At 42.0% G+C, this 12,079-nt stretch overlaps 1 protein-coding gene across 2 annotated transcripts in view; it reads left to right on the forward strand.

Annotated features, from left to right (window-relative positions):
- MED23 (mediator complex subunit 23) overlaps positions 1–7,999 on the forward strand; it is a 254,975-nt gene extending 246,976 nt beyond the window's left edge. For both annotated transcript variants that reach the window (XM_033937086.1, XM_033937087.1), the window contains 2 exons: positions 6,914–7,045; positions 7,197–7,999. In XM_033937086.1, the coding sequence (XP_033792977.1) occupies positions 6,914–7,045; positions 7,197–7,361 (297 nt within the window). In that variant the 3' untranslated portion in view covers positions 7,362–7,999. The remainder of the gene's footprint in view (positions 1–6,913; positions 7,046–7,196) is intronic.
- The last annotated feature ends 4,080 nt before the right edge of the window (positions 8,000–12,079 follow it).

The following is a 12,079-nucleotide window of genomic DNA, read 5'->3' on the forward strand; positions in this document are numbered from 1 at the left end:
TGTAGAGTTGTGGGTCGGGTTTTGCAGCTTGAGTGGCTAGGAGGTTGTCGTACAGTTTTTTTCTTTTGACGTTTTTGGTTGGAGGGTGTGTGAATGGTACGTGGGTTCTTCTATGTCTGGTTGAGATGGATTGAACTAGTCGATTGTTCCAATAGGCTGGGCTGTCTCCATTTATTGCTTTAAATAGTAGGCAGTAAAATTTGAAGTGTATTCTCGCTTGTATTGGGATCCAATGTGAGTCGTGGTATGCCTCTGTGATGTGGTCATATTTCTTCAGTGAGTAGACCAGTCTTAGGGCTGTGTTTTGTATTGTTTGTAATTGTTTTATCATGGTTGCTGTGCATGGGAGATATAATATGTTGCAGTAGTCTATTAGACCTAAGATTAGGGATTGTACCAAGAGTTGGAATTGTTTTCTGTCGAAGAATTTTCTGATTTGCCTCAGGTTTCTCATGACTGTGAATTATTTTTTTATTGTATTGTTGATTTGTGGCTGCATTGTACAGCCTCTGTCTATTAGCACTCCCAGGTGTTTTCAAGTGGGTTGGATGTGGTATGTTGTAGAGTTTATGACGAGGCTTGTTATGGTTGGCGTTTTGTTAGTTTCGAGTAGGATGAAGTTTGTTTTGTCCGGATTTAGTTTTTGTTGGCATTCATCCAAGTTGCTATTGTTTCAAGTGTTCTGTGTATTTTGTCTGTCATGGATGGTGCTGGTTGGTCGAACGGAAGGAGAATGGTGATGTTGTCTGCATTGCTGTAGGAGGTTAGACCTTGTTTGTCTAGGTAGGAGCTGAGGGAGGCAATGTGTAGGTTGAAGAGTGTGGGAGAAAGAGGTGATCCTTGAAGTACTCCGCAGGGGTTAGACCATGGCTCAGATTTTTCTTTGTTTGTTTTAACTCTGTATGTTCTGGATTGTAGGAATCCTATAAACCATGATTGTACCTTACCACTGATTCTTATTGAGTCCAGTATGTGTAGAAGGATGTTATGGTGGGAGGTCACCAAGGCAGTTCTTCATGGTCACATTATCAGCTATGTTAGCCAGGCCCGGAAGAGTCAAGAGTGTGACATTTTGCGTTTATCAAACCACTTGGTAGCCCTTCATCATGCTAATGGGCAACACCCTACTGCAGCTAATTAACAGGCCTTGCATGCTGTGCAGGTCACCCTGAATGAGAGGCTCCATCAGCGTACGACTAAGACCATGGCGTACTATAGTGTAGTCACTTATTAGCCCGATTAATATCTCTTAAGGAGGGCAGACAGAAAATTGTATCTCTTAAGTTGAATAATTCTTGGCCAATCACCAAAGATGAGGCCATTTGTCCGGCATTTAGAGACTATTATGCTAATCTGTATGCTGCGCCATCGGCACAGGTTTTACCAGGTGATCTGTATTTGGATACAATGGATTTACCTCAACTGACAACTAACCATTTGGACCTATTGAATGCCCTGGTGTCAGAGGATGAGGTGGATTTGGCTATCTGACAGAGTCTCACCTTGAAGGCTCCTAGTATAGATGGATTCCGTGCTGAATTTTATAAACTTCTGAGAGTAGACATTGTTTCCCCGCTTACTGACATGTTTAATGTGATGGTTGATGTGGAGGCTATGCCAGAAGACCTTAATGTGGCCCAAATAATTGTTCTCCCAAAACAGGGGCGAGATCCAACTAGTCTAGATTCTTATCGCCCTATCTCCTTGCTTAATTGTGAGGTGAAATTTCTAGCCAAGGTCTTGATAAATCGATTGGCACCTGTGATCCCTGAGATTCTTCATGAGGCCCAAGTTGGGTTTGTTAAAGGCCGTTCAGTGGAAAAAAAACCTGTGGAGGATTCTCACCGCCTTGGAATCTTGTACACATGCCTGCACGCCTTCCTTACTTATCAGCTTTGACGCGGAAAAGACATTTGACAGGGTGCGATGGGACTTTCTGTATGTGGCGTTGCATAGCTATGGATTTACGGAGCATTGTATGCGTCACCAGCAGCGCTTATTCTGGTGAATGGTTGTAAGTCTTCCCAGTTTGAGATTTCTAGGGGAACTAGGTGGGATGCCCCTTATCTTCTTTACTGTTTATTTTGTTGTTAGACCCTTTTGTGATATTCATCAGAATCCTGATGTAAAGGGTGTTCACCGGGGATTTTTGCTTTAAGGTGGAAGCTTTTGCAGATGATTTGCTCGTTCACATTATGGATCTCATTAGCAGCTTTGTTGGAAACGATATGCGAATATGGTGACTTTGTGGGATTTCACTTGAACTTGAGCAGGTCGGAGGCCTTACCATCTTCATTGGAGATACGGATTCGGTGGGTGGATACGTTCCCTCTCCGCTGGACGACTGGCTCCTTTCAATATCTTGGAGTCCAGCTTACAGCCTCTACCGGTTGTCTTTGGTTAATGTTCTGGAGTTACTCCAACGTACTTCCCGACAGCTAGAAAGATGGAGAGATTTGCCCTTACATTGTTTGGTAGAATAGCGTTGTTTCGCATGGTAATCTTTCCCCAATGGCTATATGTTAGGATTCTCCCATTGAGACTTTTAAAGATGTACTTGTGGGCTTTAAACGGGGAGTTTTCGTGGTTTTGTTAGCAAGGGCGGAAACCTAGATTGTGCTATGGCTTCCTCATGGGTGAGTGGAGGCAGGGGGGACTGGGTATCCTGAATTTTGGCCTCTATAACTTAGACTGTCCCTTGTGCCATTTGAAAGACTGTCTGTTTGGAGAACATCAGTATACTCCTACATCTCGTGAGGCTGACCTTTATGCCCCCTACTCTCTTCTTGCCCTGCTTCATTTCCCTGGCGGAGCTCTGCCTGGGGAGTTTCGGGACAGTATGCTTTTAGCTCCTATGCGGGTGCCTGGGGGGGGGGGGGGGGGAAGATATGAGGGTCATTAATCTGATACCGCTTACTGGGTGGGCAATTATATTTTTCTAGAATGGCCATACCATATGCTCCTCATTTTGCTTCTGGGGACTTAGACATTACATTATGAAGCTGGGCAGGAAGGGGATTATTAACTTTGGAACAGCTTTTCTCTGAGGGAGAGTTGGTCTTCTCCTATTTGGAGGAGGCATATGAACTGGTTTGGCAAGATCTCTTTCATTACTGGCAATTGGTGAAAGTTTTTTGAAAAAGAGAGTGCTCCCAGATTTGCAACAGCCCCCATCTCCTTTGGAGCGGGCAGACAGGGGTGCTATTACCTGCCTTTACAATACTCTACTGCTCTACATCCCAGTGCCCAGGCAGTATCAGATTGCTTGGGAAAATGCCACTGGCAAGACATATGAAACTAAGGTGTGGGAGAGGCAACTGGGATTTCTCTTACGAGACTGTCGCCAGCAATATGGTTCAGAACGGCTATAAGATACTGTACCAGTGATATTATACCCCAGTGCGCCTAAAAGCTATTTTTGGAAGAGGCTCTGAACAATGTTGGAGAGCCTGTGGGTCCCAGGGTTCCTTTCTCCACATATGGTGGTCTTACCCCAAAGTTATAGCGTTTTGGGAACAGATTATGGATTTTGTCTCTGAGATATTGGGCTTCTCAGTAGACAAATTAATTGAGGAACCGCAACCTTGGACTTGGTCCTAAACGGCATAACTGGAAGGACATCAAACGTGGAAGTCACGGTCCCACTAGGGATGAGTGATCACAACAAGATCAATTTTAAAATCGGCATCGGAAAGGGGAAACGAACCAAGACTCAAACCACAACCTTTAACTTCAGAAAAGGGAATTACGACAGCATGAGAGCCATGGTTAAATAAAGGCTCAAGAAAAAGGCAGCCAAAATCAAAACTGTCGATCAAGCATGGTCCCTACTAAAAACTACTATCACCGAAGCGCAGAATCTCTACATTCCGCGGATAGCCAAAGGAAGGAAAAATATGAACAAAGGAGAACCAGCTTTGCTGACTAAAGGGGTGAAGGATGCTGTAAGGGAAAAGAGGAACTCGTTTAAAAAATGGAAACGAGAACAAACAACGGAGGCCTGGAACAGTCACAAGGCCGACCAGAAGAAGTGTCACAAGGCAGTAAGAGACGCCAAAAAGGTCTATGAGGAAAAGATAGTGCAAGAAGCCAAAAACTTCAAGCCCTTTTTCAGATATATAAAAGGGAAAAAACCAGCAAAGGAGGCAGTAAGCCCTCTCGATGATCAGGGAATAAAAGGGTACGTCAAGGAAGACAAAAAGATTGCCGATAGGCTAAATTCATTCTTCGCGTCTGTCTTTACCAGGGAAGACACTGTATCAATGCCCGGACCAGGGAAAGTATTCAAGGGAGAAATCAAGAATAGCCTCACCACAGTGAGTGATATACTATCATACCAGAGGATTGGAAGATAGCGAATGTCATTCCAATCTACAAAAAAGGATCAAGAGGAGAACCAGGCAACTATAGACCTGTGAGTCTTACGTCAGTTCCTGAGAAGATGGTTGAAGCGCTAATCAAAGACAGCATAGTGCAGCACCTGGAAAATCATGACCTGATGAGAAACAGTCAACATGGCTTCAAGAAGGGGAAGTCATGTCTGACGAATTTACTTCAATTTTTTGAGAAGGTGAACAAACATATTGATAGCGGACACCCGGTGGATATAATATACTTGGACTTCCAGAAGGCGTTCGACAAGGTTCCACACGCTAGGCTTCTGAAGAAACTACAAAGCCATGGAATTGAAGGGGATATACTAAGATGGATAGCCAATTGGCTGGAAAGCAGATTGCAGAGGGTAAGCATAAATGGGAAGTTCTCGGACTGGGAAAAGGTGACAAGCGGTGTGCCCCAGGGCTAGGTCCTTGGGCCAATCTTATTCAATATATTCATAAATGACCTGGAAGAGGAAACAATGAGTAATATAATCAAGTTCGCAGATGACACGAAACTATGTTGGGTCACAAATGGATAGTGAAGAACTCCAGAGAGATTTGAACCAGCTAGAGAAATGGGCGGAAAAGTGGCAGATGAAGTTAAATATAGAAAAATGCAAAGTGATGCACCTAGGCACGAAGAACAAGGAACATGAATATAAAATGTTAGGTGTGACATTGAGCAAGAGCAAACAGGAAAGAGACCTGGGGGGTACTGATAGACCAGAAACTGAAACCGTCGGCACAATGCGCGGTGGCTGCAAAGAAAGCGAACAGGATGTTGGGCATGATTAAGAAGGGAATCACAAGTAGAACGGCTAACATCATAATGGTCAGGCAATGGTCAGGCCACACCTGGAGTATTGTATCCAACACTGGTCTCCCTACCTAAAAAAGGATATAACCCTGCTGGAAAGGGTGCAGAGGTGAGCTACAAAGCTAGTAAAAGGTATGGGAAATTTGAGCTACAAAGAACGCCTCAGAAAACTGAGCTTGTTCACCCTTGAGAAGAGAAGAATGTGTGGAGATATGATAGAGACTTTTAAAATACTAAAAGGTTTTGATAAAATCCAGCAAGATGCATCGTTATTCACATTGTCAAATGTGACTCGGACGAGAGGTCATGTACTGAAATTGAGAGGCGACAGGCCCAAGACAAATGTCAGGAAATTCTGTTTCACACAGCGAGTGGTGGACGCTTGGAACACTCTCCCGGAAGAGGTTGTGACGGAGACCTCTATTATGGGATTCAAGGGCAAGTTGGATGCATACCTCCTTGCAAATCACATTGAGGGATACAGGTAAACAAGGTCTCATCTGGGAACACCTAGGTCTTCATTAGGAAGCACCTAGTTGGGCCTCCGCGTGTGCGGGTCACCGGACTGGATGGACCAAGGGTCTGATTCGGTGAAGGCATTTCTTATGTTCTTATGAATGTTGCTTGCTAAATGTCGCCACTCCGGAATTACTGAACCGCCATCATAAATGGATTACTCAAGTAGTGACGGCTAGCCGCCTCATAGTGGCAGCTGCCTGGAAAAAGCAAGAGCTTCCCCTTTTGGATGGTGTCCTTGAGAAAGTTAATCATGTAGCTTTGATGTCTAAATTAACTGCCCTTCGTAGAAATAGGCTCCCTCGTTTCTGGAAAATTTAGGCTCCCTTTCTTGCTTAAAGTGAGAATTTTCAACCTGTGATACTTTAGGATTTTCATCTATCACTGGCGCTTTCACTACCTACACTGCTATTTTGAGATTGGTATGGGGGGGGGGCTGGACTGGAGTGGGGGTTGGGTAATGGTAGGGCAGTGGTCTCAAACTCGCAGCCACATTCAGCCCGCCAGGTACTATTTTGAGGCCATCGCTAGGTTTATCATAATCACATAAGTAAAATAAAACAGTTTCTTGATCATATGTCTCTTTAGCTATAAATTACATTATTGTTATTGAGACTTAGCCAAAAGGAAAGATTTATAAACTATAAAGAGTTTTACCTCATGCAAAATTGTCATTTCTTTAATAAGACATAACTTTTTTTACTGAGGCCCTCCAAGTACCTACAAATCCAAAATGTGGCCCTGCAAAGGGTTTGAGTTTGAGACCACTGTGGTAGGGAGATGCTTTAGGAATTATTTTGTTAGGTTCATAGACTCTCTCTAGGAGGCATTGTTTAGCCGTGTACTGAAGAGTGACAGTACATCGTAAGTGGAACCCTTGGTGTTATGTTGGTTGTACTTCTATGACTTTTTGCTATTTTAAGGTGCAGCATTGTCTTTTTTTATATGGTTCAATAAAATTTATAAACTAAAAAAAAAAGAAATTTTGACTTGCTTTGGCTCTTATGGTATAGGTTCTTCAAAACTCATTTATTGAATAGCTGAGATCCCAAGTATAGCTTCAAACAGAATACTTACTGATTATGACTAGGAACTAGTATTTTTTAGTATTTATTTATTTTATTACCACAAAGAATAAGAAATGCAGCATGTAAATAGAAGTGTAAAACCACTCATTTTTTTCTTATCTAATTGAGAACAGATCGGTGTGGCATTCTATGAGATGCTCCTAACTGTGGACCAGTGCAGCACACACTTGAACTACATGGATCCTATCTGTGACTTTTTGTATCACATGAAGTATATGTTCACGGGAGACAGTGTAAAAGATCAAGTGAGTACAATTACTGCGGTAAATTTGAGCAGAGATTTGACGTCACCATTCAGTGGTTGAGAGTGTTTTACTAAATTATATTATGGACTGGTTGGGAACAAATTTTGTTTCTGCTTGTAAATGAGTGGTTTCTTCTTGTTTTTGTTTTAAGGTAGAGAAAATGATATGTAACTTGAGGCCAGCTTTGAAGCTTCGCCTGCGTTTCATCAGCAAAACGGAACCTGCAGCTGTTCCTCCTCAATCTACAAATAATGGATCACCTGCTTCGCAATCTACTCAGGTGCCTGTGAGCACTGCTTTGCCAGTCACTCAGTGAAATCAGGAAGAAAGCTCTAGGCAAAATTACAGACCCTGTTGTTTGGCATGATAAAGTTGGAGAAGAAAAGGACTGTATTGTAGTTTGGGGACACTTAGCTGCATCTGAGGATTTCACTTAATTATCCACAAATGATGTGTTATTATAATAATAATAATAACTTTATTCTTCTGTACCGCCTCAGTCAAATGACTTCTAGGCGGTTCACATCGAAGAAGTCTGGACAATCAGCGAATTACAGAATGCAAGAAGTCAGGGTACAACTTATTACATAAGAAATAGATAAAAGGAAAATATGAATCTTAAGTATGTAATTAGTAATTATAGACTGCACAGAATTCTGTATGTTCTATGGTTACCAGATGTTCAGATTTACCTGTATGTGTCCTCTTTTTAGAGGACACTGGGTAACCAGATAGATTTTGCAAACCCAGCACTTTGTCCAGGTTTTGCATGGTCCCAGCTCTGTCACATTTGTGCATACTCATTGCGTCACATCTGTGCATACTCAGAGGCCTTCCAGACTTGGCCCCGAGCTTCAGGAAGAAGTGGAGATGAGGTTTTTGTGGGGGCAGGGCTGGGGCCGAACTGGGGGTTGAATAGGGCAAAGCCTTGTGTTCTCTTTCCCCCCCCCCCCCACTCATCAAAAATATGGCAACCCTATGTGAATCCTGATTCATGTTTTCAACCAGTCAGTTCAGGATTTAACTTGATGCCACAGTGTATGGACTATGATTACTTTTGGAACAAGGCTTCATTTTTGGTTGAAATGGAGCCTGAAAGAAAATCTTTGGATAGTAAGGCAACAATTAAAAGAATTACACCATCCTGTTTATGTTTGATCAGATAATCTTTAAAGTGTTTTTTTGTTTTGTTTTGTTTTTGATATTTAGACTGTCACTCCAGAACATATCCAGTATGTCTATTGGTTTAAATTGACTTCCAGCTATCAGATGGAGTACTCACTTTTGCTATACATTCTTTTTTTTAAGAATGTGATATAAAGATTTTATAGTTGCATTTTGTAACTTTTATAGATTTTAGTTTCTTTCTGTTTTATGAATGATGTGTTTTAATATGTCAAACCAAAATTTAAAAATGCACGGAATCAGGTTTTGTAAAATATTGTTTATATTGTACTCAACATTTGTGAAAGCACATCTTTCCAATAAATATAAATTAGATTTTTCATTTTTCATTCTTCTTTATGTGAAATTCAAGTCACAGTATCATGTTAAGACTCTGACTACATAAATTGGAAATGTTGGTTCACAACTAAGAATGATCAGTCATATCACTGAGAATTAGTGGAGTAATTCAAGTGACTTAATCAGTGTTCTAGAAAGGGATAAATTGCTTAAGAAAACAGGGGGAAAGGATGTGTTTACATTCTGTAACTTCCATATAGGCTTAGAAGGTTAGTTTGTAGGTAAATTTGAAAGAAGAAAGGGACACTGGAAAATCTGACTTGACATTTTTGATGGGTCCTTGTACTAAGCTGTTCAGCAAATGTGCTAATGTCCATTCAATTCCTATGTGAGCATCGGAGCATTTACCGCACTATCAGGCTTAGTGGGAGGGGGATTTTTTTACTCAGATTGCAGTGTGTATCTTCTTCTTTTTTTTTTACCAGCAAACAGAAAGTAAACTTTCTGCTTTTCTAGTAAATCTTTTGTGTTCCTTACTTACCCTTTCCTTTTTATTAAGAAAAAAACACTTAGATCTCCTTTTACTAAACTGCGCTAGCAGTTTTTAGCACTGGGAGCCACACTGAATGCCTCATGCTGCCCTCAATGCTCATAGGAACTCTATGAGCGTCGGGAGCATTTCGAAGCATTCAGCGCGGCTCCCCGTGCTAAAAACCGCTAGCGCAGTATTAATAAAAGGGGGTATTAATCTCGATTGAGGGCAAAAATTTCTGTTATGCTTTGCCTAGGTAGGCAATTTGATCCCTGGTGGGTTAGTTTTCAGCATTTTAAGATCATTGACATACAGTAAGCTGAAGGATGTAGGTAATACTGTAATCTAATCTCTGTGGCCTGAGCTATTCAAGCTTTTGTGGAAGCTTCAGTGCCACCCTATTTGTGTTTAGTTCTCTGAGTTAAAGAGGAAATTTGCCAGACAGGGTAGGTTAAAAGAACAACCCAGGAGAAAACTTTAGCCTCTTACTTACCATCTTAGACAAATAAAATATCCAGTTTTCTCAAAAAACACCCAAGAGGATTCCGGAACTTAGAGGCAGCAGAAATGGCTGTGTAGCTCCCATCCCCAGGCATACTTTTGACAATTTTCAGCTTTTAAATTTATTTCCTTAGAAGCAGAAAGTTTGAAATTCTATTTAATAATGGCTTCTAATAAGTAAACCAAACCTGAAACAGCTTTTAGTACAGGTGGGAAGGCAAAAAGATTAAAAGGAGATCCGCCCACACCTTCCAAGACTCCTCTGCCTGTGGATGCTCTGGACATGATGGAGCTAATTGAGGAGCTGAGAAACATTAAATTAGTGATGAAAGACAACACAAATCAACTGGCAGCGGTGAAGCAGGATCTGTCTGCTGGGATAGGATAGGAATTTGTTAGGAGAGGGTTGGGGTCGATTGGAATCAGGGATTTGTAGGAGATTGCGCCTCAAGGTGGAGACCTTATCGTTGAAGAACTTTGCTAGAGAGTCAGCTGAGGGAGAGGAGGGAAGGATGGAGTCATTTTTGGAGGTTAAGGAACGCCAAATGTTAAACAATGTGCTACTCTGATTGTTGGATTTGGAGATTTTGTCTCTGTAGAAGTTTTTCCTTGCTTTTTTTAGAATGGTATTGTAGACTTTGATGTTGGCCCTCCAGGAGAGTCTGTCTGTAGGGGATTTAGATTTTTTCCATTTTCATTCCAGAGCACGGCATTTCTGCTTCAGTTCTCTATGGTATGGCAGGTACCAAGGGGCCTTACGGGAGTAGGAAATGGTTTTAGTGGAGAGAGGGGCGAGGGAATGGAAGGTGGACTCAAAGAGGACGACCCAGTTTTGCTAGTTATATTCTGCTTCTGCAGGTTTAGAGATGGGGGAAAATTTGTCGAAAAAATTGATCAGAACAGATTAACATAGAAACATAGAAAATGGTGGCAGAAAAGGGCCATAGCCCATCGAGTCTGCCCCTGCCAAGTATCCGCCCCTCTGAATTTACTCCCTCAAAGATCCCACGAGAGCATCCCATTTTCTCTTAAAATCTGTCATGTTGCTGGCCTGAATCACCTGCAGTGGGAGTCTGTTCCACTGATCCACTACTTTTTCGGTGAAGAAGTACTTTCTGGAGTCGCTATGAAACTTCCCTCCCCTGATTTTCAGTGGATGCCCTCTGGTGGTCATAGATTGCTCGAGATTTTTTTACAGAAGGTAATAGAATTTGAGGTGCGAGATGGGGGCCCGAGATGTGACATGAAGATGGGGAGGCAGAAGGCCCCTAGGTAGTGGTCAGACCAAGGTACGATTTCCCAGCGAATGTCGTCGGTTGAGGTTTTGTGAGTAGTAATATCTAGAAAGCTGATGAGGTCTAATGTGTGGCCTTTTTCGTGGGTTGGGGAGAGTGTGGGGGGGGGGGAAGCCTAAAGAGGAGAGGAAGCTATTAAATTCGGATGCATCCTTGCTGGTGACATTGTCAAGGTGGAGATTGATGTCTCCGATGATCAGTAATCTTTGAAATTTGAGGAAGGCGTTTGTTATGGTTTCAAAGATGAGTTCGGAGGAATTGTTCCAAGGGGCAGGTGGGCGGTATAGAAGCAGAATATCCAGAGGATGAGGGTGGAATTCGTCGTTGACTGAGACTAACATGTATTCTAATGAGGAGTGGCTGCCCTTTTCAAGGAGCTGGACATCGAAGAATGATTTGAAAAGGAGGGCCAGGCCGCCTCTTTTTCAGTTGGTTCTGGGAGAGAAGAGGCCTTGGTAGCCGTGGGAACAAAGTTCGTTTTGAGTAAATTGGTCATCTTTTGTGATCCAAGATTCTGTGATGAATAGGAATCCGGGGTCTGAATCTACTATGTGATAGTAAGGACATTGCCAAAAATGATAGAATTACCCAAAGGTTTAATATATGCCAAAAAAGGGCAGAAATTGAGAGGTCCTTTTATTAAGACACAACCAATTTAGTGCACACTAAATGCTAAGGCACCCATAGAATAAAATTGATGCCTTAGCATTTAGATCGCCTTAATAAAAGGACCCCTAAGATTTTAACAATGATAACTTCCAGATGAGGCAAGTGTGGCATAGTGGTTAGAGCCTGAGGTGTGTTCAAACCTCGCCCTGCTCCTTCTAATCCTCCACTGCCCCAAGTACATTAGGTAGACCATGAGCACACCGGGACAGATAGATAAAATGCTTGAGTCCCTGATTTGTAACCCAACCTGAGCTCCATTAAGAGGGTGGGCTAAAAAAATTGAATGAATGGATAAATAAATACTCCATAAGTAATTATGGCATGAGAGAAAAAAATTTGCTTTCTAAATGCCACAAAGTGTGGAAATGAGTAATCTCCAGAGGTTAGCTAAAAAGAAAATGTGAAAAGGAGAGTGAAATAGACATCACTGTGTACCTGAGTACATATGAGATGGAGTATATAAGTGGTAATCCAACAGGCTTGCATAGGAATAAAATGAAAAGCTATCAACTGGGTGAGGAACTGATTTTGCAACTGATTTCTGGTGAAGATAAAATAATCTGCTAGAGCTTG

The sequence above is a fragment of the Geotrypetes seraphini genome, chromosome 3, assembly GCF_902459505.1.
Source record: "Geotrypetes seraphini chromosome 3, aGeoSer1.1, whole genome shotgun sequence".
In the NCBI taxonomy this organism is placed as follows: Eukaryota; Metazoa; Chordata; class Amphibia; order Gymnophiona; family Dermophiidae; genus Geotrypetes; species Geotrypetes seraphini.